This window comes from Nannospalax galili, unplaced genomic scaffold (genome assembly GCF_000622305.1).
Source record: "Nannospalax galili isolate Female #2095 unplaced genomic scaffold, S.galili_v1.0 scaffold188, whole genome shotgun sequence".
Lineage (NCBI taxonomy): Eukaryota > Metazoa > Chordata > Mammalia > Rodentia > Spalacidae > Nannospalax > Nannospalax galili.
In genome coordinates this window covers 1736548-1763820 of record NW_008360325.1, presented here as the reverse complement: position 1 = coordinate 1763820, position 27273 = coordinate 1736548, and the positions used below count along the sequence as shown (strand labels likewise).

Below are 27273 nucleotides of genomic sequence, written 5' to 3'. Positions count from 1 at the left end.
CTAACACAGCCAAATGCTAGTCTGTCTTGGGATTTCCTTTGTCAAACAAAGTAGTCCATTACTTTTGACTTTAGCCTTACTTAAATTCTCAGGACATGTGCAGAACAAAGCCAGAGTCTGTGCCAGGATATAACAGGTCAGGTGTAGTAGCACACACCTTTAATTCCAGCACTCCAAGACAGAGGCAGGTAGAGCTGGAGGCCAGCCCAGACTACATAGTGAGAACCTGTCTCAAAACAAAACAAAGCTCCCTCCCAAAATGGCCACTAGCCCAATTCCTGATAGAATTCCTCTGAAGTCCCACGAGCCAGGCCTCTACTGTCCACGTTGTCCCTTGGCAGTCTGGTCTAAACTCCCTCTGGAATGTCCTGTCAGGCTCTGCTTACAGAATTCCAGGGCTTCCCGAGCCCAAAGTTCTAAACTCTTGTACATTCTTCCTGCAAACCTGTTCAAAGGCCATGGACAAGATCAGGTTTATCACAGTAATGGCCCACTCTTTGGTACCGTTGTTCTGTATCAATTACTTTTCTCATTTGTGTGGCAAAAATATCGGACAAAACCAACTTAAATTGTGAGGAGTGATTTTGGCTTACAATTTGAACAGGTACAGTCAATGGTAGAGAAGGCTTAGTGTCAGGGACTTAAGGTAGCTGTGAAGTCAGAGGCAGAGGGGGCTGGACACTGGTGCCCAGTTCATTTTCTTCTTTTACTCAGCCATGGACTAATGTCACCTACATCTAGGGTGGGTCTTCCTGCCTGAATTAACCTAGCCTAGAAATAAAGTCCCTCATAGATGAGCCCAGAGGATTGTCTCTTAGGTGATCCTAGATCCTGTCACACTGACCATTAACTTGTGTGTGTGTGTGTGTGTGTGTGTGTGTGTGTGTGTGTAATTTGTTTGTCTCTCTATGTAGCCCCTGGCTGTCCTGGAACTCACTATGAAGACCAGGCTAGGCTTAAACTCACAAAGATCCACCCGCCTCTGCCATCTGAGTGCTGGAATTAAAGGCATGCACCACCATACCCAGCTGTGTTTGTATTTTTTTTAAAGACTTTTTATTTCACAGGGCTGGAGAGATGGCTCAGTGGTTAAGAACACTGACTGTTCTTGCAGAAGACCTGGGTTTGAATCCCAGCACCACATGGCAGCTAACAACTGTCCATAACTCCAGTCCCAGGGGATCTGCCAGCCTCTTCTGACCTCAGGCATTGCATGACATGGGTGCACTTAACCTACATGCAGACAATACACGCATAACACATAAAATAAAAATAATTTTTTTAAAAAAGACTTTATTTTACATATGTATTTGTGTATGCATGTGTGAATGCACTGGCCTGTGAAGGGCAGAGGATGTCATACCCTGGAGCTGGGGTTATGGGTAGTTGTGTGTTCTGAGAACTGAACTCTGGTCCTCTGTAAGAGCAATATGCACTGTTGACTGCTAAGCCATCTCTCCAGCCGACCCATTTATTGATTAAGGTCTTGCTATGCAAGCAGGTTGGCCTCAAACTCATGATTCTCTTGACTCAGCCTTCCTGGAACACAGGTATATGCCACCCTCATCCCCAAAAAGTACTTTCCGAGCCAGGTGTGGTGGCACACACCTTTAATCCCAGCATTCGGGAGGCAGAGGCAGGTGGATCTCTGTGAGTTCAAGGCCAGCCTGGTCTACATAGTGAGTTCCAGGATAGCTGGGGCTACAGAGAGACCATCTCAAAAAGACCAAAAAAAAAAAAAAAAAAAAAACTTCCCATGAATTCTTCCTCAAACCCTTTCTCAAATCCTGTTCAATTCAGGTGGATTTCAAGCTTTTCATTTTCTTCTTGGTCAATTTAGCATGGTGTGAGGATGTGGAAGATAGAACCGTGTGAACTACCCATGTGCTTAACTTGAAGTTCCGTATGGACCTCCGACATATCACTGTTCTGTTCACACGGAGTGTTCTTCATTCACTGTTCATGTTAGTCCCTCAGTTCTCTGCCTGCGGGTCCTTGGCAGCATTGATCTTTCCATTGCTGCTCTTGAACAACTTGCTAATGGGTGTCTGGAGAGCAATTCACCTGGAATACACACAAGTCAGGCATGGTGGTCACACCTGTAATCCCAGCACTTGGGGGGCTCAGGCAGGAATATCTCAAGTTTGAGGCCAGCTTGAGTCACCTATCAAAATCCTCTCTAAAAATGACTCTAAGTATAACTGATCTGGAGAAATGGCTGACTCAGTGTTTAAGAGTGCATACTGCTCTTACAGAGGACCTGAGTTTGGTCCCCAGCACCCATGCAGGGGGCCTCACAACTGCCTGTAACTTCCGTTGCAGTGGATCTGACACCCTCTTCTGGCCTCCTTGAGCACCTGTACTCACATGCACATGCATATCCACAGACAAACACACAAAAATAAATCTTGAAGGCTATACAAACACTAAAAACTCGCCACCAGGCACTACACATGGCTTAGTTATGGACAGCACAGTGAGTCCAGATCAGCTGGGCTACAGACTGAGGCCATGCTTAACACAAATTGTAGGGGTGGTGGGGAGCTGCCCCTCCAAGTACCCCAGCCCCCACTGGAGTGCTAAGGGGCAGAAGGAAGGCCTCAAGTGGGAAGCACGAAGGCACTGCCCAGACTAAGGGAGGGAGCAGGACGTCAATCAGTACGCACATCTGCACATCTGCGATTCCATGACCCTGTAGTCTAGAGCACCCAATTAAAACATATGCATTTTCGATATAGAGGAGAGAAAGAAACCAGACTGTATCAAGGGTATATGAGTGAATTCCTGCCATGCACAGGGCCAGACTTTGGTATGAACCTGTGAATCTGCCAGCATAAAGAAAACTGCTTCCTAGCAGAAAAGGTGCCCCACCTGTCTGTACGTAAAGGTCCTACGAGGCCTTTCCGTAGTGCTAAATCCTCCAGTGATTCCTCTGGTGTTTATTCTAATGCCCCCTTTTTTTTGGCCCCCCCTCTCTTGTCGTAAAGGGCCCTCCGGGGCTTTCCCTAGTGCTTAAACCCCCCGGGATTCCTCTGGGGTTTTTTTTAAACCCCCCCCCCCCCCACTTCCCACTCTGCAAAATGCCCCATGAAACCAGCTGCCAATGGATCTCATGCTAAGACCATCTCCAGGCTGGCCAGAACTTCCTGGCCCCATCCAGCCCAACTGCAGCTAAAGCAGCCTGCCCCCTGAGCACCTAGAGACACCTGGGGCAGGACTGCAGTAACACAGATGACAGTGGGAGGGGAGGATTGACCCTGAGCTTCTATATGGGGGAGTGGGATGTATATCCCACTTGTTAATGTGCATCCATCATCAGCCCATTGATATGTTAGTCTGGGGCTTGTATAGAGAATCAGCTATGAGGGGGGAAGGAGTCAGCTGCAGAGCAGTGTGACTTGAGCAGCCCTGGTCTGGGTTCTAACACTGCCAAATGCTAATCATGCAGCAACCTGTTCACAGGATATCTGTCCACCTTTCAGAACAGATTCTACCCAATACAACAGAGGAAAGAGGGATCCAATAAAAGATTACCTTTAAATGCTTTGACAAGCTAATTTGCCCAGTGAGAAATCCTAGCTTTCCGTCTATGTCCTGGCTAAATGTAGGCCTTTCTTTGGGACACATTTTTTTCTTTCTTTGGGAAGCATTTGCTCCTTGGACTGTAGACCCTAACCTCAGACTACCTTCCATATTTTACACAGTGGGAACTTTATTAATTTCTTTTCAACAGCAGAAACACATACATACACCCCGCTCTGCATCCTGCATTATTTTGTGATGGGAATGCTTCGATTTTACTATCCTGGGGCATGTACACAGCAGTCTGAGGACTTTATGGAGTTAGTTCTTTCCTTTGACCTTTACGTGGGTTCCAGGATCGAACACAGTTCATCAGGTTTGAACGGCAAGTGCTTTTACCTGTTGAGCCATCTGGTCAGTCCAGTTTTGTTTCTAAGACAGGCCCAGGCTGGCCTCACACTCATGATCCTCCTGCCTCAGCCTGCAGTGCTGACATTTCAAGTTTGTGTTACCTAGTCTGGCTCAAGATAACCACTTTCTCTTTGTCAAACTACCTACCTGAGGTTGTTATCGTGACTGTAATGTGAATATGACACTAATGTGTGTGTTGGACACACATTAGTCTGTCTTCTATCCAGTCCAAGTCTTGAGGACTCTAGGTCTGATTTGTGTTTTGTTTTGTCCTTTGTTCTGAGTATAGAGCTGAGCATTTTGTAACTACTTGGAGAATAAAAGGTTCTTTCTCTGTGTGTCACTGATAATCGTGGTAAGTCAATTGGACTAGAAAGGCAAACTGGGGACTGTCCATTACTAGCACAGAACCTTGAACAGCTGTAAGCCCGACTTGAGACCTCTGTCTTTATCCGGGAAAAGGATGGAGTCGCAGTGGGTAAAGCTTGACCTGACCTTGGATTCCCAGAACCCACACAAAAGCCAGCACAGTAACACAAGTGTCTGTAGGTCCCATGGCATCTATAGGGAGATGGAGGTGAGACAGGAGAATGCCAGAAGCCTGAGTTTGCAGCGGTGAAAGTAGAAAGCAATGGACCCACACCCAAGGCTTTCCTCTGACCTGCACATATGCATGTGGCCCGTGTGCCTGTGAGTGCCTTGCGAGAGAATGCACACACACACACACACACACACACACACACAGATGGAAGCAGGAGATAGAAGTGGTCATTTCCTGAGGTCCGCTTAGCATAAATTCTACACAGACAGTCCTTATTTGATTAATTAAAAGTTAAAATAGTGGCTGGAGAGATGGCTCGGTTAAGAGCACTGGCTGCTCTTGCAGATGACCTAGGTTTGGTGCCCAGCACCCACATGGCGGCTAACGACTGTCCATAACTCTACTTCCAAGGGATCCAACACCCTCTTCTGACTTCTGCGGGCATTGCATAACATGGGTGAACTTACACACATGCAGGCAATACACTCATACACAAAATAAAATAATAGGATAGTTTTGGAACATGGTGGCACATGCCTTTAGTCCCAGCACTTGGGAGGCAGGGGCAGTGGATCTCTGAATGAGTTCCAGGCCAGCTGAGGTTACAGGGAGACCATGTCTCAAAAAAAAAAAAAAAAAAAAAAATCCAAAGGGCTGGAGAGATGGCTTGGCAGTTAAGGGGACCTGAGTTTGGTTCCCAGCACTCACATGGCAGCTAACAACTGTTCGGGGTCCAAAGAATTCCCTGAATTGACCCCTTAGACACTGAGACTCAGGAAAACTTATCTGCTTTATTGAGACCAAATGGCCAGGGACGCAGGCAGGCTTGGGAGCTGCACTGCAACCCAGAGCTGTGGAAACGCAGGGCTTTTAAGCACAAAAACCGCAGAGCAGGGGATTCCTACAGAAACCATAAACAAATGTACCGGGAAAGGGTTTGAACAATCTAGGGGATTTCCAGAGTCAGGTGGAAGGCAGCTCGTTCTCAGAGGACAGGGAGGGGGTCTGAGGGACACTCTCCTTCAGAACCATCTGTAACTCCAATTCCAGGGGATCTGATGTCCTCTTTGTATGCATGTGGTGCACATACATACATGTAGGCAAAACACTCATACACATAAAAAAAAATTTAAAAAACAGTACATTGAAAAATTAAAAGTCTTGAAAAACTTAGGTAGGTGGTAGGTGAATGGTTAAACATAAAAAAGCTAAAACACCACAATTAAGGACTGATCTATTCATTATCTTTATACACTGAGGCCCACAGGGTATAAACACTCTGAAATCTCTGACCTTCTTCCTGGCTTGTTACATCTTTGTCATGCAAATAATGGCAATTTTTGGCATAAAGTTTTCAAACTTTACTCCAGGGTTAAAAAAGAAAGATTTACACTCGGGAGGCAGAGGCAGGTGGATCTCTGTGAGTTCAAGGCCAGCCTGATCTACATAGTGAGTTCTAGGACAGCTGGGGCTACAGGGAGACCCTGTCTCAAAAAGACCAAAAAAAAAAAAAAACAAAAAAAAAAAAACCACTGCAGGTGCCCACAGAGACTGAAAGATGGCATCAGATCCCCTGGAGCTGGAGTTACAAGCCATTGTGAGTCACCTGACGTGGGTGCTAGGGACAAAACTCCAGTTCTCTGCAAGAACAGCAAGCACTTTTAACTGAGCTCCCACTTTGCAGGATTTTAAATGTCTAATTTTCATGCAGTTTTACTTCTAATTATAGAACTAATACATTCTCTTCAAAATTTAAGTACAGGTACTGGGGGTGTGTCCCAGTGGTTGAGTACTGCACATGCCTGATGGCCTGGGTTTGATTCCCAGCACAAGAAAGGTAGATAGGTACAAAGGAAAAACAGGAGACTCAAGACTGTCTACACAGATGTAATATGTGAAGTATACATAATTTACAAGGTCCTCATCTTTCTCAGGAATGCTCTTATTTCACTCAGTGGAGCTGAGGAGTAGAGCTTCAGGATAGGTGGGGTGAGGCAGAAGGGAGGACAGCTGCAACAGCTGCAGCAGTGCCGGAATGCTTGTGACCTGGAAAAGCGATCCCAGGATCCTAGAAGCCTCTGCCCCTAGGGCACAACAGGCCCCACCCAAGTGACTGTCCAGCCAGAGTCTGGAGCCTGAACTTAAGGGGTGGGGTGGGGTGTTCTGGGCAGTCACAGGGCCCGGTGCCCTGTTTCCAGCAGCATGCTCTCCAGCTGCAGCTTGCTGTCACTCTCCACATAGGGCTGGTGCAGCCACATGGACAGGTAGCTCAGGGCGAGGCTGCGGTCAGCAGTGTGCGCCAGTTCTGCACCAATGGTGCGCTTCAGGAGGAGCTCCTTCCTGTACATGTCGGAAAGATGGTGGGAGACTTCATCTGCAACAGACCACATGATTTCAGGATGTGCCCTCCTAAGAAAGAGCCATGACTGCTCAGGCTTCAGTCAGAATCAGGGCCAGCAACGTGGCTCAGTTGTTAAGAGTACTGTCTAGCATGCACAAGGCCCTGGGTTCGATCCTGAGTATCCCATAAACTGCCTGTTTTGCATGCCTATAGGGGAGCACTCGGAGGTGAAAGCAGAGGTAGAGGAAGAAGGATGGGAAGTTTGAGGTCGCCCTCAGCCAGCCTGGGCAATGGGAGACCTTCCTCAAAACAAACATCAGAACAGCACTGAGATCAAGAAGGAACAGGCTGGAGTGTCCCAATCTGGCTGGGGACACACAGTAAGAAGCATGAGGTCAGAGGACACCTAGGCTGCCACCAGCCATTGAGGCATCTGCAATGATTGTAAACAGTCATCTCAAAAAGACACTGAGAGTCGGGCAATGGCAGCTCTCAGGGACTAAAGGTCTGAGGCCTGCCTGCACTACATGAGCACCAGCTCAATCTAGAACACACAAGATACTGTTTAGAAAAAAGTAAAGTGTGCCAGGCATGGTAAAGCACACCTTTAATCCCAGCACTCAGGATACAGAAGCAGGGGGAGCTCTATGAGTTTGAGGTCAAGCCTGGTTTACATAGTGAGTTCTAGGACAGCTGGGGCTACAGGGGGACCCTGTCTCAAAAAGACCAAAAATAAAAGAAAAAAAAAGTAAAAGTGGGCTGGAAAGATGGCTCAGCAGTTAAGGGTACTGGCTGCTCTTGCTGAGCACCTGGGTTCAGTTCCCAGCACCCACATGGTGGCTAACAATCATCCGTAATTCCAGTTCCAGGGGATCCAACACCCTCTTCAGACCTCCACGGGCACTGCATGACACAGGTGCATTTAATACATATGCAGGCAATACACTCATACACATAAAATAAAAATAATATTAAAGAAAAATTTTAAGTTAATAAAGATAAAAATAGCAACAACAAACCCCTAACATCAAATAGCTCAGCCCTTCCCCCTTTCAGCTTTTTTTGTTTTGTTTTTGTGAGATACAGTCTCACTGTGTAGCCCGGGCTGTCCTAGAACTTTCTATGTAGACCAAGCTAGCCTCAAACTTACCAAGATCTTCCTCTGCCTCCCAAGTGCTGACTAAAGGCCTGTGCCACCTCGCCCAGCCTTTTTAAAAATTGTATCTTTGTCATTATGTGTGCACGTGCCCAAGTCAGAAGGCAACCTTGGGAGCCAGTGTCCTTTTCCACTACGTAGATCCTGGGGATCAAATGCAGGTCCTCAGGCTTGGTGGCAAGCACCCTACCTGCTGAGCCACTTCACCAGCCCCAATTTATTTAATTAAAAACAAGTGAAAACAAAATGTTGTTCTTCAGTAATTAAAAAACAAACAAACGAGATTTCTACTTCTACAGAGGAAGCAGAATTTATCCACTGATATTTTTTTCTTTTTTTTAACTTTATTTATTATTTTATGTGTATGTGTATATCGCCTGCATGTAGGTAAGCGCACCTGTGTCATGCAATGCCCACAGAGGTCAGAAGAGGCTGTTGGATCCCCTGGGACCGGAGTTATGGACAGTTGTTAGCTGCCATGTGGGTGTTGGGATTCAAACCCAGCTCTTCTGCGAGAACAACCAGTGTTCTTAACTGCTGAGCCATCTCTCCAGCCCCTTCTCTTTTTTAAAAATATTTTATTATTTTAAAATATTTTATTTATTATTTTTATGTGTATGAGTGCATTGCCTGCATGTATGTGAGTGCACCCATATCGTGCAATGCTGTGGAGATCAGAAGAGGGCTTTGGAGTCCCCTGGAACTGGAGTTAAGGACAATTCGTAGCCGCCATGTGGGTGCTGGGGAATTGAACCCGGGTCCTCTGTAAGAGCAGTCAGTGCTCTTAACCGCTGAGCCATCTCTCCAGCCCCTATTTTTTTTATTTCATATGTACGAGTGTATCACCTGCACGTACATAAGTGTACCTATGTTGTACAATGCCTTCGGGGGTCAGAAGAGGATGTTGGATCCTCTGGAACTGGATTTACAGATGGTTGTTAGCTGCCATGTGGGTGCTGAGAATTGAACCCAGGCTTTCTGTGAGAGCAGCCAGTGCTCTTAGGGCATCTCTCTAGCCCCTATTTATTTTTTCTTTAAAGATTTATTTATGACTCTGCACCTCTGCATGTGTGAGTGCCTGCGGAGGCCATTCTGAGTGGCTAAAAATGGCAACTGGCATCATGGTCTCTAGTTATGCTGCTGATGACTAGATAATTAAATCCAAGAAGAAATTAAAAAATATTTTATTTTTATTTTGTGTGTATGCGTGTATTGCCTGCATGTAGGTAAGTGCGCCATTGTCGTGCAATGCCCGAGAAGGACAGAAGAGGCTGTTGGATCCCTGGATCCGGAGCTACGGACAGTTGTTAGCTACCATGTGGGTGCTGGGATTTGAACCCAGGTCTTGTGCAAGAACAACCAGTGCTCCCAACCACTGAGCCATCTCTCCAGCCCCGAAGAAATGTTTCTGTAAGATGCCCTGTCATGGGGCTGGAGAGAGCTCAGCAGTTAGGAGAGTCTGCTGCTCTTCTACAGGAAAGGAGTTCAGTTCCCAGCACCCACATTGGGCAGTTCACAAGCACTTGTAACTCCAGCTCCAAGGGATCCCACACCCTCTTCTGGCCTCTGCATGTCCCTGCACAAGTGTGCAGACACACATACACATACCTAAAGAAAAACTAAAAATAATTCTTAAAATAAAAAGATGCCTGTTTCCTTTCCTAAGGACCAGATCTAATCAATACTGATCCTCCTAAATCAACTCCAGAAGAAGTACTCACAAAAGTAGGTGGTGGGCCATGTGTGAAACAGAGGGGGCCGTTTACTCTCTTCCCCGTAATGGTAATTTTCTAGTTCACAAATTCCCTTGGTAGTTGAAGACAGCTTCTCCATCTTCATTTGTATTTTAGTCTGAAAAGATATTAATTTGGAATATGAGAAAATTGCTTAGTCTTTCTAATCTCAGATTCAATAACTACATATAAAGATTTCAAAGCTAGGAGGTCCTATTGATGCTAAAATTCCATAACTCACACCATTAACTCCACAGGCAGAACTCCAGAGATGGAGAGGAGGCAGGTTATAGTTTCATTAACTTGGATTACTTTCGTATGAAGCCCTGGATTTCCAGCGTCAGAGAAAAGAATGATTGCTGAGCCACACTTCAGTGAGATTTCAAGTGCACTACCATTTTAGCTTCAAAGACCTGGAGGTGTCCCAGGGCAGGTGCGTGCTGCTACTGGGGAATGAGAGGTAGGAGGAAGGCACGCAACAAGCCCATTTTGACTCTTTCATGAACCGCCCTTGAGTTCTGGAAGGAAGCCTCTGCAAGCCTGGATTTACTGGTTGAGAATGAGAGTCCTCAGAGTCCACAGAGGACCCTGACAGGTGCCTTCCCCACCCAAGTCCCTTCCCTCTGCAGCAGTGTCCTCTGCTCCTGCTCTGCTCCCAGCTGGAAATACTAACACCCTCCCCACTGTAAGATGCAGGTGAGAGGGAGGGACACGGTGTTTTGTGAAGCATGTAGATGGAGTTATATGAGGGACTGTGAAATAAAATTTCAGATTCAGCTGGCCATGGTGGCGCACGCCTTTAATCCCAGCACTCGGGAGGCAGAGGCAGGCGGATCTCTGTGAGTTCAAAGTCAGCCTGGTCTACATAGTGAGTTCCAGGACAGCTGGGGCTACAGGGAGACCCTGTCTCAAAAATAAATAAAAAAAAATTTCAGCTTCGAGTAGCACAAGCTTATGAAAACCCAATGTCTAACTCCCCAGTGTAGTGAGCTGTTGTGTGTGGTTAACTGTTGTGTGTTCAGGGGAATAAAAGGTACAACAGCACCAAAATCCTGATTCCTTGCATTCAGCCCTCCCAACCGCCCTCTGGCTCTATCTAATATGGCACACACTATATTTAGCTAATGTTAATGTTTAATGAATTCTGCTTCCTTCCCAGATCATTTTAGGTTCGATATTCACTTGGCTCAACCTCAGGAAGACAGGATTCATCATTTCTGCTTGTTGCTGGGAAGATATTCAAGGTTGAGCTAGGGGAGGACAAGGGCAGAACCTGATCACGCTTTCCAAGCTTGAGTCTTTTTTTCGAAAGCATTTTATTTAGCTGGGTGTGGTGGCACATGCCTTTAATCCCAGCACTCGGGAGGCAGAGGCAGGTGGATCTCTGTGAGTTCAAGGCCAGCCTAAGCAGACTAGATATCTAAATTCATTAATATGCCTTTTGTCTTATTTATTGTCCTTTCTTGTTCACCTTCTTTTTAAAAAGTATTTTATTTTATTTTTATTTTATGTGTATGTGTGTATTGCCTGCATGTAGGTATGTGCACCCATGTCAAGTAATGTCCCCGAGGACAGAAGAGGTTGTAGGATCCCCTGGAACTGGAGTTACAGACAGTTGTTAGCTGCCATGTGGGTGCTGGGATTAGAACCCAGGTCTCTGCAAGAACAACCAGTGTCCTTAACTGCTGAACCATCTCTCCACCCCCTCCTCCCCAGTCTTGAGTCTTTTAACACCAGTCTTGGCTCTTTTGGGAGAGGAAGGAAAACCCTGTTAACATGACATGTGTTGAACTGACAATGCATGGGTAGCCCACTCATGCTTCAGCATCCACAGTAACAGACATTACATCAAAATGGAGATGCAGCTAAGGGAAAAGCCTGTATCAATATCACCCCCAACTCCCCCCCCCCGTCTCCTGCAATGGCTGGGAGATAACAAGAAAAACAGCATCCACAACCTTCCAACATCCACTTGTGGGTTTGAACATTGAACAGGACACATTTTCAAACCAGCTTAAAGCAGATTAAGTTCAGTGGAGCAGAGGACTTCTAACTTGACAGCTAGCATGCTGATCTTGGTTTCTTTAATGAGCTTGATTGTGTGTGTGTGTGGTGTGTGTGTGGTGTGTGTGTGTGTGTGCGTGTGTGTATCTGAGTACAGGTGCCCACAGAGGCCAGAAGAGAGTACTGGGTCCTTTGAAGCTGGAGTTACAGAAGTTGTCAGCTGTCTGATATGCGTTCTGGGAAACAAATTCCCATCCTTTGAAAGGGCAACAAATGCTCTTAACCACTGAGCCATCTCTTCTGCCTCAGATCTTGATTTTTTTTTTTTTGGTCTTTTTGACACAGGGTCTCCCTCTAGCCCCAGCTGGCCTGGATTCGCTATGGAGACTAGGCTGGCTTTGAATTCCCAGAGATCCGCCTGCCTCTGTCTCCTGAGTGCTGGGATTAAAGGTGTGCGCCACCACACCCAGCTTTGATTTCTTTTTTAAAAAGCATTTTATTTATTATGATTATTATTATTATTTTTGTCTTTTTGAGACAGGGTCTCCCTGTAGCCCCAGCTGTCCTGGAATTCACTATGTAGACCAGGCTGGCCTTGAACTCACAGAGATCCGCCTGCCTCTGCCTCCCGATTAAAGGCGTGTGCTACCACGCCTGGCCATTTATTATTTTTTATTTTGTGTGTACAGATGTATTGTTTGCATGTATATAAGTGTACCTATGGTGTACAATGCCCACAGAGGTCAGAAGAAGGTATCGGATTCTCTAGAAACTAAGAGTTAGAGACAGTTGTTAGCTGCCATGTGAGTGCTGGAAATTGAACCTGGGTCCTCTGTAAGAGTAGCCAGTGCTCTTAACCACTGTGCCATCTCTCTAGCCCACTTTTTTTTTTTTTTTGAGACAGAGTCTTACTATGTATATAGCTCTGGCTGGCCTGGAACTCCATATGCAGACCAGGCTGGTCTCAAACTCACAGACAGCTCCCTGCTTCTGCCTCCCCAGTACTAGGATTAAAGGTCCAGCTAGATCTTGGTTTCTAACAAGCCTCAACTACACAAGGAACCTGCACTCCTTGAAGTATCAAATAAACACCTGCCAAGTTCATACTGATAACAGACATCTATTTGCTTACATACTGACTATGGCTGCTTTAGCATCACATGGCAGAGCTGAGAAGCTGGAGGAGAAAGGGTCATAAAGTTTAGGAATATTTGCTCTGTGGACCCCCAAAGTGAGGGAAATTGCCTAGGACAATGCACTGGACAGGAAGAGTGGGTGTCTAGGACAGCACCTTGTGAGGTGGGTAGAAGAGACTACAGGAGGAGGCTGAGGAGAAGAAAAGTATCTCCAACAATTCTGAATACTCAGACAGTCAGGCAAACTCTAAATAGGGCCACTGGGCCTAAGCGACAGTGATGCCATAGCCAGCATCTTCAGGTCTTACCAGACCATCCAAGGTGGCCTGCAGTTCCTCACACAGAGTCTCAAGCTCCTTATCATATCCCAGATGCTTCCTTTCTTCCTTTTCATTGGAAGCTGGGTTGATGCTCTCTAATTCAATCTCCTCTTTACTCCTGTAGAAGCAGAAAATAATGGATACAAATTGTACTGACTAGCCTGGAACTCAGTATGTAGACCAGGCTGACCTTTGAACTTACAGAGATCCACCTGCCTCTGCTCCCGAGTGCTGGGATTAAAGACGTATGCAACTCACCATACCTGGCACAAATTATACTCTTCCTAAAAAATTTATTTTCTTATGTGTGTGAGCGTTTTGCCTGCAAATATAAGTGTACCACATGCGTACAATTCCAGTGGAGGCCAGAAGAGGGGGTCAGATCCCTAGGAACTGGAGTTAAGGATGGTTGTTAGCTGTTATGTGGATGTACAAAAACTGGGTCCCTTGCAAGAGTAGTCAGTGCTCCTAACCCCTGCAACATCTCCGCAGCTCCCACAAATTATACTCTTAAACTCATTTCATGCTGGGTGACTACATGCCTGGAATCCCAGCACTTGAGAGGCTGAGGGCAGGAGAATCATTCAGTGTCAGCTTGAACTACACAGTACACAATGAGATCCTGTCTCAAAAAGAAAGGAAGAAAGAAAAGACACCCAGAGAAATGTTCACCTCATTTTCTTATAATAAATCCTAAAAAATTCAATTTCTACATAATTAGGACAGACACTTGGCATAAGCGTTTCCTGTCATCTTAACAGATGTTTACAGAACGGACACATCCATTAGTCACTCCATTTTGGGCACTGGGGATGGAACTGAGATCCTCCAGTGTGCTAGACAAATGCTCTGTTGCTGAGCTGTACTCCCAGCCCAGTCACTCAATTCTGCAATAGGAAAGGTTACATTCAGCCACGTGGCATTCTTGGTGGAGGGCTTAGATGCATAAGATGTGGGTCCTCAAAGGGGTAACAACCTCTGAATTTTGTTTATTTATTTGTTTATTTATTTATTTATTTATTTATTTTTAGTCTTGAAACTGGGTCTCCCTGTAGTTCCAGTTGGCCTGGAGCTCACTATGTAGGCCAGGCTGGCCTTGAACACAGAGATCAGATGCCTCCTGAGTGCTGGTATATAAAGGGTATGCCACAACACTCAGCTAGCTGCCTTTCTTACATAATGCAGGCCGACCTGCCTAAGGATGTACTGCCCACAGTGGGAATTTTTTTTTTTTTTTTTTTTTTTTTTGAACACTAAAGGCTGTGACCCATTGCCATGGTTTGGATATTAAAGGCTTGGTCCTCTGCCAGGCGTGGTAGTGCCACAGGTTGGAAGCAATGGGGTCAAATGACCATAGAAACAGCCTTTCCTCTTCCTTTTTAAAAATTTTAAAATATTTTATAGTATTAGGCATTGGACCTAGAGACTTGTACACTCTAAGCTCACATTCTACCACTGAGTTACAACCCCTAGCTTAAACCTTTCATCTTTTAAAATATTTTATTGTTTTGTATGTGTGAGTGCATTGCCTGTATGTATGTAAGTGCACCCGTATTGCGCAATGTCCACAGGTCACAAGAGGGTGTCAGATCCCCTGGAACTGGAGTTAGAGATGGTTATTATCCACCATGTGGGTGCTGGGAACCAAATCTGGGTCCTCTGCAAGAGTGCTCTTAACCTCTGAGCCATCTCTGCAGCCCCCAAAACCTTTCATCTTTGGTTTTTTTTTGTTTGTTTGTTTGTTTGTTTTTTTGGTCTTTTTGAGACAAGGTCTCCCTGTAGCCCCAGCTGTCCTGGAACTCACTATGTAGTCCAGGCTGGACTTGAACTCACAGAGAAGAGATCTACCTGCTTCTGCCTCCCAAGTGCTGGGATTAAAGGTGTGCGCCACCACGCCCGGCTACCTTTCATCTTTTAAAGTTGATGTATCTCAGGTATTTTTAATAGAAATCTAACAAACCCATGGCACAAGAAACTAATCTACAAAGGGTCACACTCAATATATAAAGAAAATAGAACAGAAAATGTCATAATGCACCTTAATAGAAAGGGCAACCGTTGTGTCAGAGACTTTATAAGCAGCATCTCACCAAAAAACAAGGCAGCAAATGCACATCAAAATGCCTGGGTTTTTATGGGTGCCGAGGACATCTGCATGGTAAATATGTTGCTATACCACCCCCAGCTCCTCCTCTGTCTTTTTTAAAGAAAAAAAATGAACCTGGACGTAGTGCCACATGCCTGTAATCATAGCACTTGGGAGGTGCAGGCAGGAGGATCAGATGTTTAAGGTCATTTTCAAGTGCATAGTGAGTCTGAGCCCAGCCTGGGCTATATAAAATTCTGTCTCCAAACAAAGAGATAAACAAAACAGAAATAAAAAGAACAGGGAGTGGTGGTACACATCAATGATCCCAGCTACTTGGGAGGCTGAGGCTTGAAAATTAGTTCAGGAGTTTGAGCAACACAGTAAGATTCTGCCACAAAATAAGCCAAGTGTGGTGGTGCATACATTCGATCCCAGCACTCAGGAGGTGCATGCATGCAATTTCAGCACTCAGGTGGTCCATACATGCAATCCCAGCACTCAGGAGGTTGAGGCAGAAGGTCCCCTGGGTGTTCAGGGCCAGCCTGAGATAGATAGTGGAATTCTGTCTTCAGAAGAAATAACAGGACTGGAGAGATGTCCAGCAGTTAAGAGCACTTGTTACTCTTGCAAAGAACCCAAGTTCGGTCCCCAGCACCCATATGGTAGCTAGCAACTGTAACTCCAGTTCCAGAGAATCTGACACTCTGGAACACACATAGCACAAATACATACATGCAAGCAAAACATACACATAAAATAAATAGATCTTTAAAAAAAAATCAGTAAGTGGAAGGAAGAAAGGAAGGGCGGGAAGGAGGGCAGGAGAAAGGGATGGGTAACCGCCTTTGTTTCTTCAGCAAATCCTACTGGCATGTACCACAAGAACCAGTGGGATTTTGTATTTAAAATGTGTATGTGCAATTAATATTTACATGAGTCATCTCACCACTTTTTGGCTTAAAAGTCCAATTTATTCATGCTGATAAATTCTCTCTCCTGGCCCTTCTGCCCAGTGGTTAAGGGAGAGTTCAGAGTGTGGGAACTCCATGTAAACTTACAACAAGCTGGTCTTCAGGTTGGCAATGCTGCTTGCAGTGGAGAAACCTGCATCACTGAGGCTTTCCCACTTCAGGATCAGGTTGTGCCAATCAGCTGCGTTGTCCTTAAGTTTTCTTGCACTAACAGATAAGACAGGTTTTCTGGGTGTTACAATTCCAAGAGTCTTGGCTGACAGAGAATAAGAGAAACACAATTATTATGGAACACAGGATCATGGTTGGAGGGCAAAGGTTCTTTTACATTGCAACAGTAAAATGGTCTTAAAGGTGACATCAACTGGATAAACCAAAGTCCCAGAAACTAAGAGGGTGTTTGCAGCTTCGTGGCTCCACTTTTTTCTTTATAGACCTTGAACTTTCAAAGGTTTAAAACAGGTAAAGCTGTGACTTCCTGCTGAAGTTTCAATGGCTTCCATTACCTTTCCTATAGGATAATCTAGCCCTGACTTCTTATATACCAACTATTTTGTTCCAAGCACTTTAAAATCTTAAACAGAACTTTGTGGTTCATGTGTGTTCATCATACCATGATACTGAGAAAGCGGACCCCAGAGATGCAGAGGTGATCATGACAGGGTTTCCACCTCCTGCCCAGGACTCAGAAGTCCAAACTAGCCCCGACATCTCCACTTCAATACTTAATCTCAACCCACTTCCGACTCCCTCAATCTCCATGTAAAACAAACTCCTTGAAACTCTTGCAAAGGCCTCTGCATGCAGTTCTCTTTACTGGAAAGTTCTCACCTCAGGCTGCTGCTACCCATCCAAGAAGACTCGCCCAATCCCACTGCTGTGGAAAGCAAGCCACAGACCAAGAGCAGACTTCGGCTCTCCTGTGCCCTTCTGTCTTCTCAACTTAGAACCCAACAAAGGCATCTCACAGCTGTGAGGAATTGTAACACCACATGCTTTGGAGGTTACACTCTGAAGACCATGCTTCCTGGATGTGAATTCTAGCTGTGAGACATAGACATTAATCTCTTGGAGCCTTAATGTTCTCATCTGTAAAGTGGTGACAAAAATAGCATCTGCTCCACAGAGTTGTAAAAAGTAGATGGTCTACACGATGAGACCCTGTCTCAACACCCCCATCCCATTTACCACCGCAGAAAACCAAACAGGAACCACAGTAGATAAATGTGACACTATGAGGGCCTCACACACAGCAAGCATAACACATCACCTGTATCACAAGGCTTTCTCCAACCTAAGCCTGCCTTGCTGTCTCCAAGACCGTCTTTTCCTTGCTCTCTGTGCTGCAGGGCTGGCTCTATACCATTCTGACTTGGACTTGGAACGTGTTAGCTGTCCATGTCTGTCTTCACCCACCTAGTTAACTCATGGTATCCCTTAGGGCTCTACCTTTTTTTAAAAAAAAATGATACTGGGGCTGGACAGAGGGCTCAGCGGTTAAGAGCACTGACTGCTCTTGCAGAGGACCCAGGTTTGATTCCCAGCACCCACATGGTGGCTACAAACCATCCTTAATTCCAGTGACATGAGCCACCATGCTTTGCCATCTAACAACCTTCTTAACTCCAGTTCCAGGGAATCCAGTGCCCTTTTCTGACATTGCACAACATGGGTGCACTCAAGGCAATACACTCATACACAAAATAAAAATAATAAAATATTTTTTAAAAAATGGTACTGGGGCCAAGTGTGGTGGCGCATGCCTTTAATGCCAGCACTTGGGAGGCAGAGGCAGGTGGCTCTTTGTGAGTTCAAGGCCAGCTTGGTCTACATAGTGAGTTCCAGGACAGCTGGGGCTACAGGGAGGCCCTGTCTGAAAAAGACAAAAAAGAAAAAGAAAAGCTAGATGTCATGGTTTATAATCCCAGCATTCAACAGACTAAGGCAGGAGGCTTACTAAGAGTTCAAGGCTAGCCTGGGCACTACATACTGAATTACGGCCTACAGTGTGAGACTCTGTCTCAAAAAATTAAAAGAAAAAAGGGTCAATCTAGGCTACATATCAAGAGCCTGTAGTTAAATGAATTTAAGCCAGGCATGGTGATGCACACCTTTAATCCTAGCACTCGGAAGGCAGAGGCAGGCAGATCTCTGTGAGTTCAAGGCCAGCCTGGTCTACATAGTGAGTTCCAGGACAGCTGGGGTTACAGGGAAACCCTATCTCAAAAAAGACCCCCCCCCCCAAAATAATAAAAGAGAATTTAAAAGAAAATTAGATTTTTTTTGTGTTACCATGAACCCCGAGACTGTCCTCTGAGATATTGTCCTTTGAGCTGAGGTCCAAATGATAAGAAGACAGGACAGGGAGTCAGCAATCTGGGTCCTCATGTGACCATGAGCTTGGTGAGTCTGATGATCAAGAAAAAACAGCCATGACTTGGCTGAATGGAGAGAGGTGGCAAAAAAAAAAAGGCGGGGGGCAGGGATCGCCCACAAAGAGCTGCACAGGCCAAGCACAACGGGAAGCCAGCAACCAGCTTTGAGCAGAGTAATCTAATTTAGTGCTTTAAAAAAATTTCCCTGTACCCTGGCTGGCCTGGATCTCACTATGTAGACCAGGCTGGCCTCAAACTCACAAGAGATCCACCTGCCTCTGCCTCCCAAGTGCTGGAATTAAAGGCATATGCACCAAGCCCAGCTAATTTATTGTTTTTATGTGTATGAGTGTATTCTCTGCATGTGTGTAAGTGCACTTGTGTGTACAATGCCCACAGAGATCAGTAGAAGGTGTCAGATCCCCTGGTACTGGACAGTTGTTTCTTGCCATGTGATGTGGGTGCTGGGATTCAAATCTGGATCTTCTGCCAGAACAACCAGTGCTCTTTAACTGCTGAGCCATCTCTCCAGTCCCACAATTTAGTGCCTTTATAAAAGTTATTTCCATATGAGATTCTACTCTTGCTACCAAAATAAGTAAAAACTTGGTTAAAAATACTCACGTGTAGCTGGGCATGGTGGCGCACGCCTGTAGTCCCAGCACTTGGGAGGCAGAGGTAGAGGGGTCTCTCTGAGTTCAAGGCTAGCTTGGTCTACATAGTGAGTTCCAGCCCAGCTGGGGCTACAGGGAGACCCTGTCTCAAAAAGACAAATAACCAAAGAAACTCATATGTGAAAGTGGAAGAGGGTACTGTGGTAGGAGGGTGGAGGTGGCAACGCAGGACAGGGAGATGGAGGAGGATGAGGAAAGAGTCAACCAAAATCATCTATGAAAACGCCACAAGAATACCTGTTATATTGTAAGTTAATTAATAAATTCTAACAATATTCATATTACAATCCTTTAGAAGGGACTGGATGGTGATAAGGACAGAAGGGATAATTTAAAAACTGGACTGAAACGGGGGCTGGAGCGATGGCTCAGCAGTTAAGAGCACTGCCTGCTCTCTGCTTTTGCAGAGGACGCGAGTTTGATTCCCAACACTCACATGGCAGCTAAGAATCATCTGTAACTCCAGTTCCAGGGGAATCTGACACCCTCTTTGAACCTCCACAAGCATCGCAGGGCAGGAGTGCTCTTACTTACATGCAGGCAATACACTCATACACATAAAAAAATAATTAAAAATTGGGCCTGAAGAAAAACAAAATCTTTTCATCCCTTCTCTGATCTTAAATGTTAAATGCCCCCTCCCAAGGAAAGAAAACTCCTTGGAGTTCTGGGCTGAAAACTGCATACACTGAAGCCCAATAGCAGTGTTTTAAGTATCAATGTAGCCAGCAAATAACAGGCTTGTATATAGAGGTAAAATCTTCCTTACTGAGTCATGCAATGTGATACCCTTCACCTGTATCTTGAAACCAAGACCATCAGATTTTATTTTAAACAGTTTTAATTTTTGTGCGTGTCTGTGTGAATTATGCTGTGTGGAGGTGCCCATAGAGGCCAGAGGAAAGTGATGGCGCCCCTGGAGCTGGCGTTACAGGAATTTGTGGGCTACTGGACATGGGTGCTGGCACCCAAACTTGGGTGCTCTAAAGGAGTAGGAGGTACCCTCAACCATTAAGCCATCTCTCCAGCCTCAGATTTTATATTTTTACAACAATTTTTTTTTTTTTTTGAGATACTTGCTAGTGCTGGCCTGCCTGGAACTTGCTATGTAAACCAGGCTAGCCTCAAACTTAAGAGATTGGCCTACCTCTGCCTCCCGAGTGCTGTGATTAAAGGTGCACCACCACACTGGCCTATAATTTAGATTTTCACAATTTAACTTCACCTTCATTAGGTGACTAGAAGACTTCGAAATTCTGGCTTCTTCAGCTTCAAAGATTTAATTGTAACACATTTGTTGAGATTTTACAGCCAAAACGCTGTTTGTACATGACTGTTAACTTATCCGTAAATTGTAATAAATACATTTGCTCAATACAAATACTTAATGCCAAAAACGGATAAAGCTATTTCCATAAATTAAGCCTTCCTGGATCTCCCTGGTTGCATTAGGACGTTCTGCATTAGATATGTCACCAGTGAGTCTATTTACTTATTAATTTATTTATTTAATGTCTACCTTCCCCACTGAACTGTGAGTTCAAGGTAGAGGCCAGGTCACGTTCCCTCCCAGACCTTCCACCTCAGGAAGGGTTTCCGGAAGGACCCGCAGACCAGCTTCACTTCATCGTGTTCCGCTTGAGTCTGAGCGTCACACCGCTGACATCACTACACTCAGCTATCACGAGAATAAACGGGCTCCGCAAAGCCTTCGGGCTCCCGGCAACCAGCGCAGGGCCCCCATTTAACCTCCCGACCCCCCACCCCACCCGCACCCCACAGTCTCAGCGCTCGGACAGACCCAGCACTCTGCACACCTTCCATGCGATCCTCAGATATCCCCACAGCGAGTCCCGAAGCCCCGCCCTCGACGGGCGGAAACGACGTCACTTCCGTCGCGCTCGCTGACGCTTGTGGCTCGCAGCTCTAGCCCTCGGAGGAGTCGGACGCTGCTCCCTAAAGGCCGGTCCCGTTGCCAGGCAACGGGCTCCCGGCAGCCCCCGCGGCCCGGAGTCCATCCCGACCGCTCCGGGCCAGCGGGGCCGACGAGTCCTGTGGGCTGCGGTGGGAGGTGAGTGTGGCGCCGCCGGTACCCGACGTCTCCGGCGTCCCGCCGTCCGGCCCCGCGCCCCTGTCCTCGGCCCGGCGTAGCCCCGCTTACCGGCCTCGGCCCCTCCGGGGCGCCGGATCCGCCGCGCGGACCGCGAGTCGAGTAGCCACTCCTAGAGCGCCTGTCACCGCCCGGGGCCGCGTAGACGCGGTGGCACGACCCCCCCACACCTCCCCCGCGCTCCTCGGTCCGGATACACCCGCGGCTCCCACGCTCCCCTCGCTCCGCCCTCCTGCCCCACCCTGCCTCCTTCTGCCCGCCGGCCGGGGCTCCCCAACCCAATGATTGACGTTGTGTTCTAGCCCCCGAGCCTCTGCGGGATCCCCTGCATTCGCCCGCCAGCGCCAGGCGGCTGGCCTGGGCACCCCCGTAGGAGTTCAGTAAGTGTGGGTGAGATGGACCGGCGCGTGGCCCGTGGCAATCCTGACTTGTGGGTGGCCAGAGTGGGTGGCCTGGGATCTGACCCGAGGGTAATGCAGGGGCTGGAGCAAGTGTCAGCTGCCTAGCTTCAGTTTCATCTTCGGTAAAATGGAGCTGATAAGTTTCTGTCTGGTGGAGGGTTTAAATGGGTCAGTGCGTGCACAGTTTAGCACCGTGTTTGAGTGCTCGCCATCAAGGGTAGTCGCCCGCAGGGCTCTGTTGGCTTCGCTGCTTTTCCTCTGTCTCTGGCTTCTTACTACTTTCGTATTCTCTACTCGGCTACCATTTTCCTGTCCTGCCCTTTTTTTTTTTGTTGTGTTCTTGTTCTCGTTCTCACTGAGATTCAGGAATTTTAGCTGTTTTGCTGCTTCTGTTCAATGTTGGCCGAACAGCCAAGTGCGTCTTTTTCGCTATTGACTGGAGTGATCACTTGCACTATTTAGGTTGACTGTCCCCTTGCAGACAAAGTTTTAAAAACTTTAAGGAAGTGGGCTGGAGAGATGGCTCAACGGTTAAGAGCTCTGGCTGCTCTTGCAGAAGACCAGGTTAGATTCCCAGCACCCACATAGCTGCTAAAAATCTTCTGTAACTCCAGTTCCAGTGGAATCTGACCTGGCCTTCTGACCTCCTCGGGCATTGCAGGACACGGATGCACTTACACACTTGCAGGAAGTACACTCATACACATAAAATTAAAATAATAAATATTTTTTAAAAGCTTTGGGCTGGAGAGAGGGCTTAGCGGTTAAGAGCACTGAGCTTGCAGAAGACCCAGGTTTGAATTCCAGTACCCACATGGCAGCTAACAACTGTCTTTAACTCCAGTTCCAGGAGGATCCAACATGGCTTTCTGACCTCCTCGGGCATTGCAGGACTCGAGTGCACTTACCTACATGCAGGCAATACATGCATATACATAAAATAAAAATAATAAAATATTAAAAAAAAACCTTAAGGAAGTAGGTCTGGAATGTCCCCACATCCTAGGCCTGGACACCAACAGGGAATGAAGCTGCTCTACCCCTTGTCACCAGTGATTCCGGGTGTTATAAGCTAAAAGACATTTTGTACTTTCCCACACCCAGCTGTAATCCACATTGCTACACCTGTGACCTTGTGTTTTAATTCTTGTTTGTTTAGTAACCTGGGGTGGACTCCATGTTTGGTCATCAGGATTTTAGCAGGGTGCTTTGTATGCCAACCACTGTGTCAGGCCCTGGAGATGCTGTGGCTTACCCTCCACACGCAATCACTACCCTCAGGGACACTAGTCTGGCTCTTGACCTTTAAAACCCGAGAATACTGCTTGGGTTTTTAACACAGGCTTGGGAACTGGGGTGGGAAAGATGGTCTTTGGAAAAGCAACTGGCTAGCACCTTTGAGCAGATTTGTTATGATGTAACCACACTGCCTTTTCCAGTGGAAGATTGGCTCCTACTGGGCTTTTCAGTTTTCCTTAGAGAAGTTGCTAACACAGAGAGGACCCCATTTCACATAGCCACTATAGAACTTGAACAACATGACCACTGGGACTTAGTGAAAAGGGAGAAACAGGCAGACCGTAGTCAGCTGGCTGGAAAGATGAGGAGACAGCCATGTGCAGGCTTTGAGCTTCCGAAGGGAGAGGCTTAGAGGGAGCTTGGGAGAATCTAGGTAGAAGTCGACATTTTCCTAAATTGTTGAGATGGAAGTAAGCTATTCTTTAAAATTTGTGGTCATTTTCTCCTGAATATATGCCTTAGATCTAGTCACCAAAGTTCTAGTGAATTTTGCTACTATCCTGGGGGCAACCTGGTATAGTTTTTGTTTTGTTTTTGAGATAGACTCTGTATGTAGCCCAGACTGGCCTTAGGCTCACTAAGAGTCTCTGGCCTCAGCCTCCTTGAATGTTTGAATTATGAATATGCACCACTGTGCCTGACTTGTTACAGGACTTTGAGAGGGGTAATTCAGCAAATAAGTGTTGAATGTTGATTGTACTATATTGTTTTAGAGTGGGGGGCTTAAGCAGGATCTTCCTGTGTAGACTTTGGCTGGCCCCAAACTGGCAATGTAGACCAGGCTGGCCTTTAATTTATAATAATCTTCCTCCTTTTTCCTCCCATGTGCTGGAATACAAGCATGTGCTACCCTGCCAGTGATCTGTTCTTTTGAAGCACCACAAATGTATAGATTAAAAGGACATAGACAAAGACTAGAAAAAGTACATTGAACAAGGTAGAAAACATGGTGCTTTTTGGTAACTGCCCTCATAAGTTCCTTGACAGCATAGTTCCTCGACCAAGCCTCCTGGTGGAGAATTTATTACAGGCTGTATGTGGAGAATGGAAAAAGGAAGAAAGGGGCTTGGCTCTGTAAGACAGCACAGTAAATTCAGGAACTGGTAGAAAAGTCATTGCAGGGGCCAGCAGGATGTCTCAGCAGGCAAAGGCCCTTGCTGTGTAAGTCTGGCAACCTGAGTTTGATCCCTGGAACCCATGTAAAGGTGGAAGGAGAGAACCTACTCCACAGAGTTGTGCTCCGATCTCCGAATGTGCACTATGGTGCGAACACACACACACATCATACACAATAATAAATCAGTTTCAAAATTTGTCTTAAAGTCATTGCAGCTAGAGAATGGAGATGGAGATAAAGTTAAATACGACCTTTGTTGAGATGTCCAATCTTCATGCTTGAGTGAGCACTTGGTTAGCCAGCGGGGATGGGAACAGGGAAGTGACAAGAGTTTCTTCTGTAAGATAAATTAATTTCTGTCCCTTTGGGTTCTGCTGTAAGAATTTAACACCTAAGCATCTGGGCATGGTGGTGCGAGCTTGTATTCCCAGCATTCACAAGGCAGAGCAAGAAGATCCGTGGGAGTCCTAGGTCAAGTGGAGCTACAGTACCAAATCCTGTCTCAAAAATAAGGGCTGAAAAAAAGGGGCGGGGGCTGGAGAGATGGCTCAGCAGTTAAGAGCACTGACTGCTCTTGCAGAGGACTGTCCAGTTCCCAGCACCCACATGGCAACTAACAGCTGTCTGTGACTCCAGTTCCAGGGGACCCAACAACCCTCTTCTGGCCTCTGCAGGTTTTGCATGACACGGAGGCTAACCAATCATGCACGTAAAATTATTTTATTTTTATTTATTTAAAATATTTTAATTGATTTATTTATATGTATGAATGTTTTACCTGCATGTGTCTTAGTGTACCTGTTACAGAAATAATCAGAGATCAACAGTCAAAGTCAGGTGAGGAGAGGGAGTTTAATTAATTTGATGCTAGAGGGACTGACCCCATGAATAAAGGAATCAGACCCCTTGTCCAAGTTTTGGAGGGTTTTTATGCTCGTGAAGAGTGCAAGCAAAAGCATATAGATGGTAATTAAGTAAAATAACAGGTAACAGTGCAGAAGCCTTAGGCAACAAAGATGTGTACAGGAATGTCATAGCTGTGGAAAACAGACTTCTGTCCTGGATAGTCATAGGGGGCAGGGGAAGATTCCTGTTCACTTCCCCATTCTGGGAGTTCTTAATTACCATCACATTGCAAAATCTTCTAGCATTTGATAAGCTCTATTTCCATAATATACCCATGTATAGTGCTCAGGAGGTCAGAAGAGGGCATTGGATCCCCTGGAACTGGAGTGCTGGACAGTTTTTCACTGCCATATGGATGCTGGGAATCATGGTCCTCTGCAAGAGCAGCGAGTGCTCTTAACCGCTGAGCCATCTCTCCAGCACCAAATAAATAATTTAAAAAGCCCAAGTAAAAGTAGATTATCAGAGTGAGGTATGGAGGTGTGTGTCTGTAATCCTAGCACTTGGAAAAGCCCGGGAGCACCGTGGGCTAGGGTGAGACTGTCTGAAAAAGGATTGTACAAGGATACTGATGGTCACTTCACACCAAATCTTGGAGAGGAACCTTGAGACATGAGTGTTACCAGAGCCTGTGACATGTACTACTGCATGAATAGTTCAAGTGCTAAGTTAGTCCTAGCTCTAGTTTGTGGAAATCTGTCCATCAAGTTGATGGTTGGGTGTGGCCCACCACTCATGTTTATGAAACTGATGGGGAATGTGGAGAAAGCATCATATCTTCAATTTTTCTTTCCTTTTTTAGAAAAAAATTTTATTTGTATATTTATTTTATGTGTATGAGTGTTATGCTTGCACGTATGTAAGTGTATCCATGTCATGCTTTGTCCTGCAGTGCCCAAGGAGGCCAGAAGAAGGTGTTGAATCCCCTGGAACTGGAGTCACAGATGGTTGTTAGCTGCCATGTGCGTGTTGGGATTCAAACCTGGTCTTTTGCAAGAGCAGTTTGTGCTCTTAGCCACTGAGCCATCTCTCCAGACCTTTTCTTTCTTTTTTAAGAATTTATTTTTAAGCCAGGCATGGTTGTGCATGCCTTTAATCCCAGCAGGCAGGAGGCAGAGGCAGACAGATCTCTGTGAGATTGAAGCCAGCCAGGTCTACATAGCAAGTTCCAGGCTAGCTAGGGCTACAGACTCTGTCTTAGTAAACAACAACAAAAAAACTTTATTAGTGTGTATGTCTGTGTGTGTATATATGCTACACGTATGTGAGTGTCCATGGATGCCAAAAGAGGGTGTCAGATCTCTTGGAGCTAGAGTAGAGGTGATTGTGAGCTCCTGAACATGGGTGCTGGGGACCAAGCTCTGTCCTCTAGAAGAGCAGCACGTGCTGCTAGCCATTCAGCCATCTTTCTAGCCTATGGCTTCTGTTCTAACTTGACTGTTGTATTTTTAATTGAGATGCTCATAGCCAAGGAAGCATATTTATTTTAAAAATTTCATTTATTTTTATTTTATGTGTGTGAGCGCTATACCTGCATGTGTGTAAGTGCACCATGTCATGAAGTGCCTGCAGAGGTCAGAAGAAGGCATTGGATTCCCCTGGAACTGGAGTTATGGATTGTTGTCAGCACCATGTGGGTGCTGGGAATCAAACCTAGGTCCTCTGTAAGAGCAGTCAGTCCTCTTAACTACTGAGCCATCTCTCCATCCCAGAAACATACTTATTTTAAAGACTGGATTGAAAGGGCTGAGGTATATCCCAGTTAATAGGCCTCTTTCCTAGCAGGTATAAGGCCCTAAGTTTGATTCCCCAGCAGAGAGACAGAGAGAGAGAAATAGAGATTTGATTGAGAATTTTCTTTTGCAGTAAGACTTGAAGTTAAACATATTTATAAGTATTTTATTATTTTCATTTTATGTGTATGAGTATATTGCCTGCATGTACGTAAGTGCACCTGTATTTTGCAAAGCCTGCAGAGGTCAGAAGAGGGTATCAGAAACCCTAGAACTGGAGTTACAGAGGATTGTTAGCTGCCACATGGGTGCTGGAAATCGAACCCGGGTCCTCTAAAAGAGCAACCAGTGCTATTAACTGCTGAGCCATCTCTCCAGCCCATGAAGTTAACATTTTATTTATTCACTCAACAAGACTAAATGGGCATCTACTC

The 27273-nt window shown here is 45.9% G+C and overlaps 2 protein-coding genes across 6 annotated transcripts in view; one reads left to right on the top strand and one right to left on the bottom strand.

The window, feature by feature from the left end:
* Window positions 1–6418: 6418 nt before the first annotated feature.
* On the bottom strand, window positions 6419–21225 carry Cinp (cyclin dependent kinase 2 interacting protein). The gene is made up of 5 exons (XM_008825588.3): window positions 21091–21225; window positions 16312–16480; window positions 13153–13282; window positions 9693–9822; window positions 6419–6848 (listed from the first exon to the last, which is right to left on the bottom strand). Exons 1-5 carry the CDS (start codon window positions 21095–21097, stop codon window positions 6646–6648), a joined length of 639 nt encoding a protein of 212 aa, XP_008823810.1. The 5' UTR covers window positions 21098–21225; the 3' UTR covers window positions 6419–6645.
* The window catches only part of Tecpr2 (tectonin beta-propeller repeat containing 2), a 108351-nt gene continuing 102285 nt past the window's right edge, over window positions 21208–27273 (top strand). For 3 of the 5 annotated variants that reach the window (XR_003848200.1, XM_029559909.1, XM_008825589.3), the window contains exon 1: window positions 21208–21344. The gene's annotated coding sequence lies outside the window, so the exon portion shown is untranslated. Of the gene's footprint in view, window positions 21345–21634; window positions 21764–27273 lie in introns of those variants that run through there. The other 2 variants (XM_029559908.1, XM_008825590.3) reach the window with 2 other exon arrangements.

Excerpts from the sequence above, each read along its gene's own strand:
- Cinp (XM_008825588.3), bottom strand. Across the intron at positions 9,823-13,152 it reads AGGCCACCTTGGATGGTCTG|ACTAAAATACAAATGAAGAT; the intron begins GTAAGACCTGAA and ends ATATCTTTTCAG. Across the intron at positions 6,849-9,692 it reads ATGGCCCACCACCTACTTTT|ATGAAGTCTCCCACCATCTT; the intron begins GTGAGTACTTCT and ends GGTCTGTTGCAG.